This window comes from Sciurus carolinensis, chromosome 2, assembly GCF_902686445.1.
Source record: "Sciurus carolinensis chromosome 2, mSciCar1.2, whole genome shotgun sequence".
Taxonomy (NCBI): domain Eukaryota; kingdom Metazoa; phylum Chordata; class Mammalia; order Rodentia; family Sciuridae; genus Sciurus; species Sciurus carolinensis.
The window spans coordinates 178,925,226-178,943,552 of record NC_062214.1 but is presented as its reverse complement, the minus strand read 5'-3'; the positions used below and the strand labels follow the sequence as shown (position 1 = coordinate 178,943,552).

The 18,327-nt window shown below is 37.8% G+C and overlaps 1 protein-coding gene across 8 annotated transcripts in view; it reads left to right on the top strand.

Annotated features, from left to right (window-relative positions):
• Ston2 (stonin 2) overlaps positions 1-2,869 on the top strand; it is a 134,777-nt gene extending 131,908 nt beyond the window's left edge. For all 8 annotated transcript variants that reach the window (XM_047537049.1, XM_047537029.1, XM_047536995.1 and 5 more), the window contains 2 exons: positions 349-551; positions 2,284-2,869. In XM_047537049.1, coding sequence (XP_047393005.1) covers positions 349-551; positions 2,284-2,367 — 287 coding nt within the window. In that variant the 3' untranslated portion in view covers positions 2,368-2,869. The remainder of the gene's footprint in view (positions 1-348; positions 552-2,283) is intronic.
• Positions 2,870-18,327: the final 15,458 nt, after the last annotated feature.

Here is an 18,327-nt window from a genome sequence, read left to right as displayed (position 1 = left end):
GTGCTGATCCCTTCTATTCTGGTCTTCCAATCTACAGCCCCTCTTAGTGTTTGTACTGCATCCACATATCACCCTGATCAGAGAAGGCAGAATGGTCTGTTTTCTCAGGCTATGGGTTTTATTGCTAGGATACCAACCAGTGGTAATTAGATGGTGTTTTATCAAAAGGACTAAGGCACACAGAGCCTGCTGCAGGAAATTCTCCACTTAGCGCAGAACCCTCTCTGTAAGACTGCCAGGTGCCCAGCCTGTTGGTCTTCTTTGTTTCTGAAGCAACTCTTTCGACCTTTTTTAAAATTTTAAAATTCATCCCCAAAGAACCTGACCCCTGGATTCTTTCTTTCATAGCTTCTGGTCACCCACACTGTTTCTTTTGCCACCTTGAACTTGGTTCTGACCGGGAAGTGCCTTCCAGATTTGCCAGTCATGTGGATGTTGAGTTCAGCATGCCCACAACTTCTGCCTCCAAAGCCGCTGTAAGATCCATCTCTGTGGAAGATAAGACTGATGTCAGGAAGTGGGTCAATTATTCCGCACATTACAGCTACAAGGTAACCTTGGGGGAGGGGTCTGCCTGATGTTTCCAAGTCCATCGCTTCACACCACTGCTCTCCCCCTCCTTATTCCTTTTAGCAATGCTTACCATTGTGCAGAGTATGCTTTTAGCATTCCGGAGGAAGTACACATACATAGCTGTTGATGAATCTGCTCTGATTTTAATGACTAACCTCTTATAAGCCAGAAAAAGGTTGGAAAAAATAAAGGGGCTATTTACAGAGGAGAGTGCAATGTCTCTGTCCTTGTGAAAAACAGCAACAAAAAAAAACAGAGGGCCTGGTGTGGTAGTACACACCTATAATCCCAGTGGATTGGGAAGCTGAGACATGTTCAAAACCAGCCTCAGCAACTTAGCAAGACCCTGTCTAAAATAAAAAATAATAAGGGCTGGGAATGTGTTCAGTGGTTAAGTGCCCCTGGGTTCAATCCCTGCTACCAAGAAAGAAGAAGAAAAAAAATAATGGGGGGAATTTTATCATTACTCATTTGTAATATAATTTGTTTCAGAATAGTGAACTTGGAAGTGGAGGAGAGTTATCAGGAACATACTAACCCAACACACATATTATCAACATGAGTTGATGAAGTGGATCAGAACAAACTTAGGACACATGTGAGCTGGGTATGGGGCTGTAACAGTATAAAACTCAAAAGCCAAGCAAATTTCTACAATGGAATAGGGCTACGGGAGGAATAATAAAAATTGGAATTTTCTGACAAATGTACAAAGCAAAAATATCCTGAAAACGCAGTCATTTGATAGATTAAATGCCAAGGATTTAAGGGGAGTTATTAAAGAAGGATTTTGCAAAGTGGTTTAATAATCTCCTATTTGCAATGATATCCTTGGATTTATGTGGTGATTTATGATTGCTCTTTCCTTAGTTGTGTGGTCTAAAACATTTAACTACCAAAAAGAACAAATACTCCATCTTGTGGTCAGGAAAAAAATAGCATTTCCCTTGAGCATGACCCTGTGCTGTCTTGAGTCATACCCTCCAAGTACCTCCAAAGAGGTACTGAGAGAAGCAGCCTTAATTATGAAATTCCTGAGCACAAAGGAGTTCCTGCCTGACTTATCAAAGGCTTTAGTTGAAATGTGTTATTTTCAAGGGGAGATTTATATATTGAACCCTTTGTAATGACAGCATATTTTGCAGAGGATATGGTAGGAACTGTAAACACTTCAATACTTCCAGTTTGGAGGCTTTTAAAAGTGATAAAAATATTTGGAGAGGTTTAAACAATCAACTACAAAGGACATTATTCATCTGATAAACCTTTGTCAATTGCCTACTGTTTTTCTACGTTATTGAGTAAAATGGTGAACAACATCTTGCCCCTGTCCTGTGGAGCCTGTGAAACAATAGAGCCAGACTAGTGTACATGATACAGTGGAAATATTCTTAGGGGAAGCACCTAAGTCTACTTAATAAGTCCAGAACAGAGACGACCTTTGAGTAACTGTGCATGACAAATGATAAGAATTTTTCAGGTAATCCATGAGGAAGAGGGAATTTCAACTCATGCAAAGAACATATATGCAAAGCAAAAGTCATGATACACTAGTGCCAGTAGCTCCAACATGGATAACCCCAACATTAGTAAAATTACAAAGAATCCTAAAGACACTTCTGAGATTCTTTTTAGTTTGTTTTTGTGCACTTTCTTTTCTTTGTTGTTATTCTTTTGTTTTGATATTTTCTCCAAAAATTTTTTTGGCAGGTGGAAATTGAACAAAAAAAGAGTTTGAAGCCAGATTTTGAAGGAGATGAAGTAGAAAATCCCAAGGAGTGTGGAATACAGTGACAAAGCCTACAGTGAGGAACCCGATCCAAGAATCATGACAAGGGTGTCTTCCTGAATAGCTAAGGTTTAAGTCAATACCTGCTGTGGCCACTCCATGTTGGGAACAGTCCCTCAGACCTTCCCATTTACAGTCCCCTGTATTTTAGCAGGAGCCCTGAGGTGGATGCTGTGGAGAGGCTTGTTGAGTCTGACCATACCTGAAGCACATGGTTCACCTGACTTTTGGAGTTTATTGTGTAATCGAGCCTCCTTGTCTTTTCTCTGCTTATATCAGAGCCACTGGCGTATAACTTTTTGTGACTGTTAGGGTCTGTAAAAGAACCTCCAACATCAGTGTTGGCATGATTTCTTTCTGATATACATCTGTCACTCATGAATTTCCGTAAAAAGAAAAAAAGCAGTCTTAAGAATTCATATCTGGGGGGCTGGGGAGATAGCTCAGTTGGTAGAGTGCTTGCCTTGCAAGCACAAGGCCCTGGGTTCAATCCCCAGCACCGCAAAAAAAAAAAAAATTCATATCTGTCACCAGGCATAGTGACACAGGCCTATAATCCCAGCAACTTTGGAGACTAAGACAAAATGATCATAAGTTTGAAGCCAGCTTCAGCCATATAGTGAGGCCCTCAGCAACTTAGTGAGACCATGTCTTAAAAAATAAAAAGGGCTGGGGATGTGACTCAGTAGTGAAGCACCCCTGGATCAATCACTAGTGTTTTTTCTTTTTCTGTCTGTCACTTCACTCCCACTAGAAAATGTTCAGAAAAGATTCACAACAAATTTCTTCTTTGGGTCTACTAGGCGCTTTGTAGAGATCTCCATTTTTTAAATGTTAACACTACGCAACAAATTTTCCAGATGTTTTCCTCCTGGTTCAAGATTGTTTAGATTGAAACACTTCTTCCACTTCTGAGATTTCAGTCTCAGGATTTGCTGTCCTGAATCACAATAGATAATGGGAAAAGACCCAATAGGATATATTTTTATTCTGTGATTGGATTGCAAATGGATTGGACTGGATTCACATTCTGTTGAAGGAAAAGCAAAATTGAACTTATTTCCTTTCTCTTCATTCTGACAAAAAGGGACATTAATTGTAAGGTAATATGTCAGGGAGAGAGCTTTCAATCTCATTGAATTCCCAAATTCACATTGAAAAATATAGGCCACTTCTGATTCCTGAAACACACACACACACACAATACCTCAGGCAGTTGTCAGGGGCATTTGGGAGTTCTTTTTATACCTCATAGCTAATATACTGTTGCATGTCTCTTCAGCTCACTTTATAGGAGATTTAAAAGATAATTTTAAAAGACGGAGCTTTCCCACAAAATTCAGAGTTTGATAATCACAGTATTGTAATAGATCAAAAATGCAGAAAACTCTAGGGTAGGGGTGGGGAAAAGCCATATTTATTAATGTTGTGAACATTAAATCCTGATTCTAAGAGTCAGGACACTCCACCTTCTTTTCCTGCTTACCTCTGCTTCTTATTTGTACCTTGGTGTTTTCTCTCTTGAAGAATGGAGTGAGGGAACAGAAAGTACACTTTTATCAGCTTTGTAGATAATAGAGAAATAGATAATATCTCCAGTTTGGGACTGAGCAGTTTCAGGACTAACTTATTCAATGAACATCCATTGAATTCTAACTATGTACTTAACACTAGTTATAAAAATTGTTAAAATATTTTGAAGTATCTAAGCACAGGAGTGAAACTAAAAGGATCAGATTGGGTAGACATTAATGAGAAACCCTGTTTCTGAGTTTTTAAAATGCAACCCTCTAAATACAAAGTAGAATATAGTGTGTGGGGGGGTTGTGAATGTGTGTGTTTACATGTGTGTGTTCATGAAAAAGGTCATTAGGAAGATATTTCTATAGCCATTCATGTAGAAATGTTTTCTTAGGGAAATGGTAGTTCAGTTTTGAATTGGGAGAATGCTGTAACTATTCATAAAACTAATGCATTCAACCTATGTCAAAAGAAGTTTAGAAAGTTCTGCAGAATGTATTGATGAGTGAGTACACATCTGGATGGAGGTTTGGATTCAACTACAGATACTGTGTTTTAAGAGAGACATTAATAAATTGTGCTCAGGCAGGTGATCAGGGTTGTGCAGAGTCTGATTATATAAGAAATAGGGGACTAGCTACCCTGAGGAACAGAAGATATCTCTGGAAAGGGAGTACAGAGAAGGAACTGATAAAATAGCTGCCTCAAAATTTCTTTTGAGCTATAAAGAGGAAATGGATTTATTTTGTGTAGCTTCGGAGGGCAAAAATAAGAAAAATAAGAATAAAGAGGAACTTTAAAGATAACAGATGTCTCCTTTAATACAAGAAAAAATTTTCTGATGAGTTGTTCTAAAGAGGAATAAACTCAAGTGTAAAATTTCCTGTTGCTGCCTGTGCCCAAAGGTTATAATAACCGCCTATCCCAGGTGCTATGAAAGGGACTCCCATATTTGAATTTGGGTTCGATGATGACCAAGATCCCTTCTAAGTAGTTTCAACAGGAGTAAGTCTCTAACTCCAGTGGTCTTTTCCTTCTTACATGTTTACAAATTCTTTGGAATACAGCAGAGCCCGCTAAAAGGCTTTGTCAAGGGATTCCAAAGCATATCCTTTCTCTGGTTGTATTAAAGGCACTTAAGATTCCTATAGGAGCCCCTTGGGTTGGAAAGTTGGTAAGAAGAATGAAGGGTATCCACGCACCTTCCTTACCAAGTTGAGCACTGTGTCCTGATCCCTGCCTCCCTGCTAGCAGCACATGCAGATGGCTAATGGGTCTCAACCCTGCCCCCTTGGCTAATTCTCATGCCTTCTCCCTTTTGCTTGGACTGTGATTTTTAACCAAGAGTTGGGAAATCCCTTCCATGCTTTCTACATTCAAGCCAGCCGATTATTACTAATTTTTTAAAACCTACTACCTTGGTTTCCTCAAATTTGTTTTGCCTCTGACTAAAATCAGAGGGAACTGATTTGTGGTAACATTTCAGGGGTTGGGAGATTTAATACAATGTATTTTTAGTGTTTTACTAATAATCTACATAAACACAGCTGGGCAAATTACATTTTTGATACACAAAAACCACCCCGGACCTGGTTTTTTGTGTGTGTGTGTGTGTGTCTCTGTGTGTGTGTGTGTGTGTAGGGATTATAAAAAAAATCCTAGTCTATTATCAATAATGTGAAAATATTAAAAGTGAATTCATTTTACCAATACATAGTGTTACTACAGAACATAAATTAGATGTCAACATGACATCAAGAGCTATGCTTTCTTTCTAGGGCTTGCTTTTCAACTACACAGTAAAAGAGTAAAAGAGGACACAAAATGTATTCATTATGATAAATCAAATAAGAGACTATAAGGCATTTTGTGGGGAAATCATTCAACCCCCTTTGCCTGCTTTTATAGATGTAGTTACTATTCCTTATCAAAAGTTTGCACTTTGTTCATATTAAATATTACCTGGACAGTTGCATTGTGCTTATTTATTTTCTGTTTGGTTTTTCTTTTACTCTCTACCTTCCTGCGTTATTATTAGGGCTCCTAGTCCTTGAGAACATTTTTTAATTTAAAATATTTCATGTTTGAAATGAGACTAATTTTAGATCCAGTGGTTAGGAGCAGAATTTTCTTTCCCTAGAAACTCAAGTTCTTGAGAAATGTGATACGTGAAGACAAGGAGCATGTCTTATTCTTTTTGTTCCCAATACCTAGCACAAAGCTTGGAATTTAATAAGGTTCAGCCACCATAAATCTTTACTGGTAGGGCAAACATTCATGAAATAAAGGGAAGTTATTTGACTTTTAATAAATGTTTGTCAAAAGAATACTGCTCCTGAGACTCTAAGACTACCATCAAATACTCATATTAAAGCAAACGAGCAGCTTTTATTTTCTGGAGGATTTAAATAATTTTTCTTTCCTTTTATTCTTGCCTTAAGAGTCAACTAATAATAACTGTCAGCATTTAAACACTTCATGTGCTTCCAAATTTGAACTACTATGTACCATATTCATATTGAGAAACGTTTTTAAGCCCCAAAGTGCAAAGGCACAGATGTGCTGTCCATAGCCAGATTGATTCAGTTTTGGTGCTGCAAGTCAGACAGATCTGTGGGCCTAGGCCTTGCCCATTAGAGCGGCCCAAAGCAGAAGAAAGCATTTGACAGAGTGCACAGCCAGTCTTGGTGTGCCAGGTCTGTGTTCTCCCCAACAGTAACCACAACCGCTGTTACTGTCACCACAGTGCTAGAGGTCTGAAAAGGCTAGAACTTGTCAGATGAAATCATGATCAAAGCTGATTTACATTGTAATAAGTTTGTTGGTGGAAAAGTGGAGAATATGCTAAAAATTTTTTTCTTAAAGCCTTGGGAATTACTAAATTGGTGTGAGTAGGAAGCACTGCCATCCAGCCTACATATACACATTCTCCCAGTTGGAATTGGTAATTTTAACTCTTCTAAGAATTATTATTATAAGTTAATTTCAGCGTATCTAGAGTTTAGGTTATGCAAAAAATGTAATGTAACAGGGAATTCAAACAAAACCAACAAAAAAATTTTAAATATCATCTGGTAAACAAAGTGTCTCAATACCTCACTACCAAATCCCCTTCAAACCCTGACAATTCTTTATGTGAAATTATGACATTCTCACCAAGTTTCTAAAGATGTCTTCTAAACATTACCAATGCCTAAATACCCTACAAATCACCAATTCTTAATTATGTTTTTTGTAAATGAGACTGACTTTGAATATTGTGATTCATATTTATGTACTTAAGAATTAAAAGTGAGGGAGATATATAAGGCCACCATATATGTAGAAACCAAATGTGTATGTGTGTTAGTAATATTTTCCCATGTGTTAACTCTAGCAAGAATGTGGAATTTTTACATTTCTTCTAGAGTGCCTTAGCAAATCTGCTTGGGAAAATCTAGTCCTATGTTTTGAGAATTGGAAAAGAAAAATGTATCACTCCACTTGACAATTCCAAGCCTAAAAAGGCAGAAAACTTTCATAATAATATGTTTGGCAGTACCTGGACAGAGGCAAGTAATAACCGGATATAATAAAAAACTATGAAGGAACAGGCTAAAGAAAGTAGTATTTCAATATGAAAAGGTATAAAAAGAGATGGAGAATACAGCTTGAACAATAACCCTCAAAATACTTGAACTAGAGGCCATATCTTAAAGCTAAAAGTAAGCTATAGGAAAAAAGATCGCAAGGCAGGGATAAATAACAATCATTCAGGTCAAGAAGTATGTGTCCATTGTCTACTCTGGTCAGGGTGCTGCACAGCAGCCAAACAAGGACAGAGGATTATTTATATAAAGTTGTTGGTAGGTTTTTCATGATGGCTTTATTAAGGGAAAAGCTGGGGTTTCTATGAATCTTTAGAACATTGTCATGGAGACAATCACTATGCTGACTGACTTGTTATTTTCCCAGTTGGACTTCACTTTCCATAGAGGAAAATAAGGGAGAGGACTGGACTAATTCTTTCCTCAGATTCTTTCCAGCTCTAGTGTTATGGATTACTTCACAAAATATCCTTTAGTGCTGGTTTTTTTTTTTTTTTTTTCTTTTTGTTTTTGGTGGTGGTGTGTGTGTGTGATATTTCCATGCCAACAATACTTCATATATTCTTACAAACCAAGAAGTTTGAATTTTGAAGACCGAGAAAACCAACTGGTTCATCTTTGTTTCTTTTCATGTCTCTGCCCTTTACTATCTGCCGGGAGGATGGAAAGAGAAAAAACCCTGCAATTCTCTATTTTACATTTGCCTTCAAAACACCAACCAAAGAGGATGGTGAAGACCAGAGGGGATAGATGCTCTGGAAGCTCCACAGGCATCAACCCTTAAAGCAGTGGTGTTAGTGTGAAGAGAAGCAGACAGGTCTCCAAAATGGACGAACACTAGGATTTGGATATGACTTGAAACAGATGTAGTCCTAACCCTCCAAGGTACTGAGGATGTTGGGATGATCCTTGATTTATAGCCAACACAACCTTTATACAAAAACTGCAGGACTTGAGAGAGGAAATTATACTCAGTAAATATTCTGGGACTATTTGTGAGTTATAGTAAAACCAGAGGAGAGGAAGGACACACACACCTCCTTTCTCTTAGTAACATGAAAATGTAATTTAAAAATTTAAAAACAAGTACAAGCTACCAAATACAGCTTCTCTTGTGTGGTGGATGTGGCTTGAGTACGGTTTTAGTTTCTTTTCTGGTTGTACTTCGTGTCAGGTGTAATGAATAGATTCCAACTGCACAGAGCAAGGAATTCCAGCATCCTCTTCCTGTTCACTACTAGTTGTGCCTCATTTCTAGTTGTGGACACAGTCCAGCCACATGGGGACTGAAGCCTTAAGCACTTCCACTTACCTCCATGTACTTTAGGATGGCCAACCCAGAGGTATCCCCTGGTTCTGGGAAAGCAGATTTGCACTCATCTCTCAACAGGAGCCTGTTGGGCTTAAGGGTCTTAAAGAACGGGGTGAGAGAATGAACTCCTCTGACCCTCAAACAGTGTGCATTTAATCTTCATGTCCACTTGCCAGCAGAGTCTGAGGACAACTTTGCCATATTCAAGAGATAAGTCAGAATCCATGTTTTAACCAAAGGTGACAGAGGAGTGCTTCTCTTTACCCTCCTTTTTTGAAATGTCCATGGTGAATTTCAATGTGCCAGGGTGGAAGAATCCAGGATCAGTGAATGATTCAGCCTGTTCAACCTTGTGTTTTCCTTTGTCATCCATCCTCATTCAGTGTGACTTATTGCACTGTTGTGGCTAATTTTATGTAAAACCAGTTTACTTTTAAAAATGTGCCTATGTAATAAAGTCTTCACACTGGCCATCTCTGTAGAGGTGAGGTTTTATTTTAGTTCTGCTTATTATAATCTGTAATGCCTCTTTTTGAGCTTTGAAAATGAACTGTAATAAAAGTTTTTAAACAAAGTGTCTCACTGTGCAATGTTTAATGAGGATAGGCATAAGGAAAAGTAAATGTTTATTTATAAGGCCCATCACCTAATTAATATGGTTAGTGGTTATCAGCCAACAAGTTAAGTAACCCATTAATTATTCTTGTTAAATTTGTCATGTGTATAATTTAGTCCATTCAGGATATATTTAGTGAATTCCTATTTTGTGCCCAATACTGTGAGAAAATAAATGAAAATGATATAATCCTTGAGGTTTTCTTGGAGGTAAGTATATAGATACATAAGAAGTGTAAAAAAGCATGTAAGAAATAAATTTACATTATGGTCCTGGCATATTGTCAGTGGTCAAAAAGTAGTTTTCAGTTGAGATGAGTCCTAATTACAAATGTCAACATAAACTCAGAGGGAAAAAAAGTGGTATGGACTAGAATACTTAAAGTTTTCACAGGAAGGATAGCTTTTAGGTGAGAACTGGAGGTGAGGTAGACATTTGGCTCTCTGGCAAGAGGAAGGGAACCTAGGGTTGGCAAGAGACAGGAACAAAATGGTATGCTGGGTTAGCAGATCACCTAGACCTGGTGATGGTTAGGCTGAGCTGTCGTAGTACAGCCTGCATCCAGCCTGAGATTGGACTCAATCTAGTAAATGCTATGAAGCTATTTTGGAGTCCCACCAATGAGTCATTTTTCTAGAAAGACAAGTTTGTCAACAACTACTAATCAACAGCATGCTAGGTATGTTGGACTATAGGAAATGTCAAAGCAAGGAAAATATAAAGTTTTGGGTTTTTTTAATAAAAACGAAACAAACTGAGCTTTGTGATTTTGTTCACATTGACAAAGGACATTTTATTGCAAAGTGAAAGCACCTACTAGGGGAGAACTCACACCAGCTCAGTTGGCCCCTGCTGTCTAGAGATCTCTGCCCTGAACAGAACACAGAACTTCATAGCCTAGTCAGTATAGAATCGGGACTAGTATAATATCAGGTGCACAAAAGGGTGAAGAGCCAAAGAACAACATAACTTTTTCTTAAGTTGGGGATCTGTCAAATATACCACTTCTATTCTTCCATCCCTTGAACAAGTTTGGAGAATTCCCTGTCTAGGTTCCATACCGTTACAAGGATTAGGCTTGTGGGGCTCCCCTTTCCTTTAATATCCTGATAGAATACTCAAGTAACAGGTCAAGCATGCTCACCAGTGTCCCAGATTTGGATAGAATTGAGAATGAGAGGAAGTGAAGATGACAGGTAAATGTCCTTAGTGTCATCTGCCATTCTTGTTTTAAACTCCTTCCAGTTCCTTGATCACCTCTAACTAACACATCTCTGTTTCTCCCCGCTGGGGCAGCTTTCTCTCTTTCCAAGACACAATATTAGCTAACACTCTTGTAATGCTTGCACTCTTGTGCAACGACTGGTACAGGATTTTATGTGTATTATCTCATTTAACAGAAGTAGCCCTCTCTCCATTCTGCAAGGCAGATGGGTATAACATGTTTACCAAATATTAGCCATGGAGGAATATCTATAATACAAAATGGGAAAGAACTTACAATTGAATATCAGACATTCCTGCTCCTAAAGTCCATTGACTGAACCCCACAGCAGGATTTCCTTATTAAACATCTTTTTCCTTTGCCTCTAACATGCATAGATAGGCTAACTCCTCAAGTCCCCAAACCACTGTCTTTCTGACTGCCAAGGGAAAACAAAGCTCTTCTTAAAAACCCATCTTTAATGGGAATTAAGTTCTAATCTTCAAAATCATGTAAATAGCCTATAAAATAAAGTATAACCTAAGGATCAGTCTTTTTTTAATGACAGTTACTCTATGACCCTCTGTTAATTTTTAAATTTCTTCCGTGAGGATTCTAAAAAAGTCATCACCAGCCAAGATCCTCAGCCATCTGAACAGTGTGTTCCAGTCATGGTTAGTGTGAGGAAGTCGTTAAAATGAGTCGCACAATTTTTCCCTCAGTTTTACCAACATCGAGTGTTTCAGACTTCACAGTATTTTTCATCTGCCTCTGAGTGGGATGGCAGACCAAATCACTTGAAATAGAAGAAAAATGAGTCTCCACTCTATCTCACCCCTATTATGCAAAGCAGTTTTAGCTCCATTCCATCTCATCCTGACATAGACCCAATTGAAGTATCTTTCCGCTCCCCCCAAAAAAAGTCTATATTAGATATTCAAAAAAGAACTAAAAACAAATATCACAATTTTTCCCCCTAGAGGTCTCAAAAGCTACAGATAAAATTTTCAGAAAAACTAAGGTCAAAATACCTGTACTACTTTTCTCCCATAACAGAGTCTAGGTCAACAGATAGGAACAGGGTAGAATCTATTCGGTATTCATCCAGAGCAAACTGCGGTGATCAGAGAATTCAGCCCCCACGCCCTTCTCCTCCCTTCTCTCCCCTCTTTTTTTCCTCTTCTCTCTTCCATTCTTCACAAACCAGGAATAAAGTCCTGCTTAATCTAATGGTAGTACCAGAGAAAGGAATATATCTTAGAGATCTGAGATAAACCTCAGTTATTTCTGTGCACATTGACCTCTTTTTGTCCAACTCCTATTTTGTATCTTATCAACTGACTTTTTTTTTTTTTTTTTAGTGCTGGGGATTGAACTCAGGCTTGCTAGGCAAGTGCTCTCCCACTGTACCACTGAGCTATGTCCCCAGCCACCATGTACTGCCTTTTAATGTTTTATGGAGTTTTCTATCCTAATTAAAAAGCAATAGTCAAGAGAGTTGGCTTTCTTAGTCTATGACAAAAATGCACCAAAAATAATCTGAGTCAGCAGAAACAAATCAAATGTAGTTGAAAATGATCAAAGTTTACTCTGAATTGGAGTATTACTTTCTTGTAATCCCTTGAAATCAACCCCTCTTCTACCAAGGAGCCTCTGCAATCTGTGAAGTCTTCTTTCTACTCTTGCTTTTCTTTCTTTGCAACTCTGAAGTTATTGTCAGTAATGCTGCAAGCATGTTTAATTCTCCTGATGCCAGGCAGTAAGAAATTTATCCCCTTTTATTCATTTAATAGCACTTTGATAAAGATACTGAGAAAAAACTGAAAATTATTTTCTGCTCCTGCTCCGTCAGTCACTCAGTTGCAATTCTTCTGACACCAACTCTAGAAATAGGAAAAGGCAAAAGTAAAGTACTTTTTCTACTCTCTGCTTTAATGCAGCCATTCAGTATTTTGAATATTAGATGTGTGAGGGCTTTTTCCCATGTATCAAACAATTCTGCAGAAGATTCTTCAGTAGCTCCAGCAGACACGAGCTGGGGCCCCTCTAAATCAATTTAATACTCTCTGGAGATAACACCAGATCCCACTGAAGCTGGTTGAGTTGATCCTATAAATAGTCTATCAGAAAGCCAATATTTAAAAATGTTTACCTTTTTTGCTGCTAAAATACCAAATACAAACAAATACAAAACTGTAAACCAATTTATTCTTTCATTTTAAAATTATGAACTTAGATCTGGGAATGTAGTTCAGTAGCTAGAACATGCAAAACCCTGGGTCCAGTACTGAAAAAAAAAAAAAAATGAATTTAAGGAGTTCCCAAGATATTAGTCTGTGCTCAGTTTGGGAAAAGCTAACATGAAAATATCAATGATTTGTCAAGAAAAACATATTAAAATAATTTAAAAATCTGTATAAGGAGAACTAAGAACAAACACAGGACATTTCACAAAAGTGAACACTCACTTTTAATAAATAATTTTTTTTTCTCTCAATGTTTTTGAACCCTTTTCTTAAAATTTCCATTGATGGGATGCCCATGTGCAGGTGGACTATGCTTCCGTTTGGGAATGTTCTCTGTGGCAAGGTAGCATAATCAAATGGAGTATGGAATGTGGAAGGCAAGATTTTTCCACCTTCAATACCCAACCTCTTTCGTTCCCTGAAATGTTCTTTTTATAAACTGGTGCTTCGATAATGGCAACACTAATTCACTTTTCCAGCAATGTGCTGCTCCTAGAATCCTAGCCCAGAGAAGGAAATCTGTATATCAGTAACAGATGTATACACAATTCTCTAGGTCTTCAGGAAACCAAATCAATGTACAAAAACCAATAGCTTTCCTAAACACCAATGTTTAAATCTGCTGAGAAAAAAAAAAATTAGGAAATCTGTTCCATTCATCATAGCCTCAAAAATTAAACACCTAGAAATAAATCTAACCAAAAAGGTGAAAGACCTCTACAATCAAAATTACAGAACACTGAAGAAAGAAATTGAGAAAGTTACTAGAAGATGGAAAGATGTCCTATGTTCATGGATAGCCAGAATTAATTATTAAACTGGCAATGTTACTAAAAGCAATCTACAGATTCAACACAATCACCATCAAAATTCTAATCACATTCTTCACTGAACTGAGGAAAAAAAAAACTCCTAAAATTCATTTGGATGAATAAACAACCCACAATAGTCAAAGCAATTCTAAGCACAAAAAGCAATGCTAGAGGCATAATAATACCTGGCTTCAAATTATACTACAGAGCTATAGCAACAAAAATACTTCATTGTATGCATTGTATATAAAAACAGAAACATAGAAAAGAATATAAGATCAAAAGACAAACCTACACATCTACAGTCATCTGATCCTTGGGCAAAGATACCAAAAACAAATACTGGAGAAAAGACAGACTATTCTGGGATAACTGGTTATGTAATGTAGAAGAATAAGAATAGATTCTTTTATCTCATCTGCACAAATGTCAACTCAAAATAGATCCAAGGCCTAGTATTTAGACCAGAAACTATGCAACCCATAGAACAAAACTTAGGGTCTATATGCCAACATATAGGCACAAGAAATGACTTCCTCAATAGTACCCCTAAAGCTCAGGAAATAATACCATGAATCACGGATGGTATCAAATTAAAAAAGCTTATGGACAGCAAGGGAAACAATTAAGAATGTGAAGAGAAAACCCACAGAATAGCAGAAAAATTTGCAAGCTACTTTTTTGATGGAGGATTAATATTCAGAATATATAAAGAACTAAAAACCTTACCACCATCCCAAAATAATCATATCAATAATTGGGCAAATGAACTAAACAGATACTTCTCAAAAGAAGAAATAAAAATGGCCAACAAATACATGAAAAAAAATGTTCCATATCCTTAGTATTCAGGGAAATGCAAATCTTACTTTCATCTCACTCTAGTTAGAATGGCAACCAACAAGAATACAAACAATAATAAATGCTGGAGGGGATGTAGAGAAAAGGAAAACTATACACTTGTTGGTGGGATTGTAAATTAGTACAAGCACTATGGAAATCAGTATGGAGCTTCCTCCAAAGACAAGGAATGGGTTGGGCACAGTGGCACACACCTGTAATCCCAGCAGCTCAGGAGGCTGAGGCAGGAGGATCGTGAGTTCAAAGCCAGCTTCAGCAACTTATCAAGTCCCTAAGCAACTCAGTGAAGCCCTGTCTCTAAATAAAATACAAAAAAGGGCTGGGTGTGGCTCAGTGGTTAAGCACCCCTGGATTCACTCCCCAGTACCAAAAAGAAAAAAATAAAAAATATCCTACTCTTAGGTATAGTTATAATGCACTAATAAAAATATGAAAATAATTCTCTAGGTCTTGACAGAAAAATTTTCAAGTACTTGTTTCTGATTGGAAGTATTTTTCGTGTGCCCTGAGAGATGTGGCGATTCTACCTCCAAAAGTTGGTCTGGCAACAAAAAGCATAATCATCATAGTAATTTGTTGACTTTCATTCTACCTAGTCTCTCCTCTTAACATTTTATTCCTACTGATTAAACATAAGACATAAATACAAACTTTCCATTACAAAATATTGTATCCATCTCACATAATTAGCATTTAACCAAAAAATTCCTTTTCTAACCCAACACGCTTCCCTCTGCATTACCAAACAATAAATACTATTACTGCTCTCCTTTTACAGTTTAAAACCCTGAAGCACAGAGAAGTCAGTTAACTTGCCAGGAGTAATAAAACTAATAGGTGGTAGAACCTGTCTGACTCCACTCCAAGCCCTTATCTGTTAATCTGGCCACCTACAGGAAGTTGTGAATGGGTTAACTTCATTTCCAGTGACAGTAATAACAAGTATCTTTAGAGTACTCTGTCATCTCAGGAATAATCAATATAATGGTCATTTAGAAAATGTCTTTAAGCCCCCACTCTACATTCTATGAGGTTCAAAGGACAAAGGTGAATGAGATATGGTCAGAACACTCTAGAAACATCCTGTTCAGAAATCAGTTTTTATAGTGAATGTACCAACAGGGCCAAGGGTGGCATGTTTTATCCCTTTGTTTGAATTACAAAAGGGTATCCCACTTTCTGGAGTGACGGGCCCATACGAAAAGTTATAGAATACTGCAGTAGCTGGATCTCACCTCCACCTTCTCAGAAGAGTCCCTTCTATGCTGTGAAAAAACTAAACAACAGTATATGGCATCTGCAGTCCTATAGTTCATACCCAAATTATACAGCTTGTTGAAATATATGTATATAATTTTTTTAAGTTTTAGTTTTTATTTTTTGCAGTGCTGGGAATTAAATCCAGGGTCCTGCTCATACTAAGTAACTACTTTACCATTAAGCTACACCCCTGGAAATCTATTTTTTAAAAAATAGGTCTGAAACTTTTAGAAGCCTAGAATTTACAAAAACACAAATTCATTTGTAAGAAAATACAGGGGTAGTAGCTGAATATTTTAATATTTCATATTAATCATGAAACTAGGAAAAAGTGACAAGTATATCATAAACCGGGACTTGTGGAAATGTTACTAAGAATGGCTTTGGGAGGCTGTTTTGTGATTACACGTTCCAGCAAGGAATAGTTTAGTTCACATGTGCTTATAAAGCTGCATTTGTCACGAGTGCAAAGACCATGCTTGTCCAATCCCTGATACTGTCTTCAACAACAAAAGCAAACTATCAGAAATGTGAAGAGAGAGCCTACAGAGTGGGAGAATATCTTTGCCAACCATACCTCAGATAGAGCGCTAATTTCCAGAATCTATAAAGAACTCAAAAAACTCTACACGAAGAATACAAATAATCCAATCAACAAATGGGCTAAGGAAATGAACAGACACTTCACAGAAGAAGATGTACAAGTAATCACCAGATATATGAAAAAATGTTCAACATCCCTAGTAATAAGGGAAATGCAAATCAAAACTACCCTAAGATTTCATCTCACCCCAATTAGAATGGCGATTATCAAGAATACAAGCAACAATAGGTGTTGGCGAGGATGTGGTGAAAAAGGAACACTCATACATTGCTGGTGGGGTTGCAAATTAGTGCAACCACTCTGGAAAGCAGTGTGGAGATTCCTCAGAAAGCTTGGAATGGAAACACCATTTGACCCAGCTATCCCACTCCTTGGCCTATACCCAAAGGACTTAAAATCAGCATACTACAGAGATACAGCCACATCAATGTTCATTGCTGCTCAATTCACCATAGCCAGATTGTGGAACCAACCTAGATGCCCTTCAGTTGATGAATGGATAAAGAAACTGTGGCATATTTATACAATGGAATATTACTCCGCAATGAAGAATGATAAAATTATGGCATTTGTAGGCAAATGGTCGAAATTGGAGAATATCATGCTAAGTGAGATAAGCCAATCTCAAAAAACTAAAGGACGAATGATCTCGCTGATAAGCGGATGAGGACATATAATGGGGGGTGGGAGGGGCTAGCATTAGGTTTAGGGTTAGGTTTAGAGTTAGGCTAAGGAGAGCGGTAAGAATGAAGGAAAGAAGGACTGTGTAGAGGGAAAAGAGGGGTGGGAGGGGTGGGGGGAGGGGAAAAATAAAATAAACATCATTACCCTATGTAAACGTAAAAAAAATAAAAAAATTAAAAAAAAAATTAAAAAAAAAAAAACAACAAAAGCACTAAACATTTAGGGCACTCCTATGGTTAGAAAAAGTCTTAATGATTAAGTAAGTACATTAAAATGTCATCATTCTTGCTCTCAAAACAAATTACACTCAAGAAGATAATGTATAATACAAGACATATATAACATGTGCCAAGCATATGGTGCTGAAATATGGATTTTTGAAAATTTAGGGAGGAAAACAGGTGACTTGCTACAACCAGGGGAAAGAGTTAGAGAAAGGGTGTGTTTTGAGCCAGCTCTTGAAGGGCACTCCAAAGGGAAAGTGGGCTGGGGCAAGGGGGAGCTAGTATGTTCCAAACAGGGGGAATGCTGTGACATGACAAGTAAAGGAGGCAGCACTCAGGACAAATAGCCGATTCAGAGAAGATCTGTATAGTAGCGGGGCACAATAGCATGTGCCTGTCATTCGACACTCAGGAGGCTGAGATGGGAGGATTCAGAAGTTTGAGACAAGGCTGGGCAACATGGTAAGACCCCATCTCAGAAAAAGGAAGGAAGGAAGGAAGGAAGGAAGGAAGGGTGAGGGGGGGAGGGAGAAGAGGAAAGAAAATCAGTATATCTGTCTGATGAGAACAGTAGAAATAATAACGATGGTTGACTATGGTAAACTATATTTTTACCAAAATGAATGCAGGGAACAATAATATTTTCAGTCCCACATGCTGTTCCAGAACCTTCTAGGTCACATCAAATGACAATGTCTCTTTCCCACTTCTTGCATCTGGGTGGTTGACATAAGACCAACCAGGAGAGTACAGTGGAAGTGATGCTTTGTGATTTCCAGGGCTCGGTCATTTAAGGATACAACTTTTGCCCAGCTTTCTCTCAGGACTTTCACCTTCCCATACCATCATCAACAACAAAACAGTAAACATTTAGGGCACTTTGAACCCAGTCACCATGTTTGAGGGTGCCTTGGCCACGTAGAGAGGCCACATGTAGATGTTCCAGTCAAGATCTAAGGTGTCAGCTGGTACCCAGAACCAATCAAGACATAGAAGCACATTAACCTTCCAGTGATTCCAGCCCTCAAGACTGC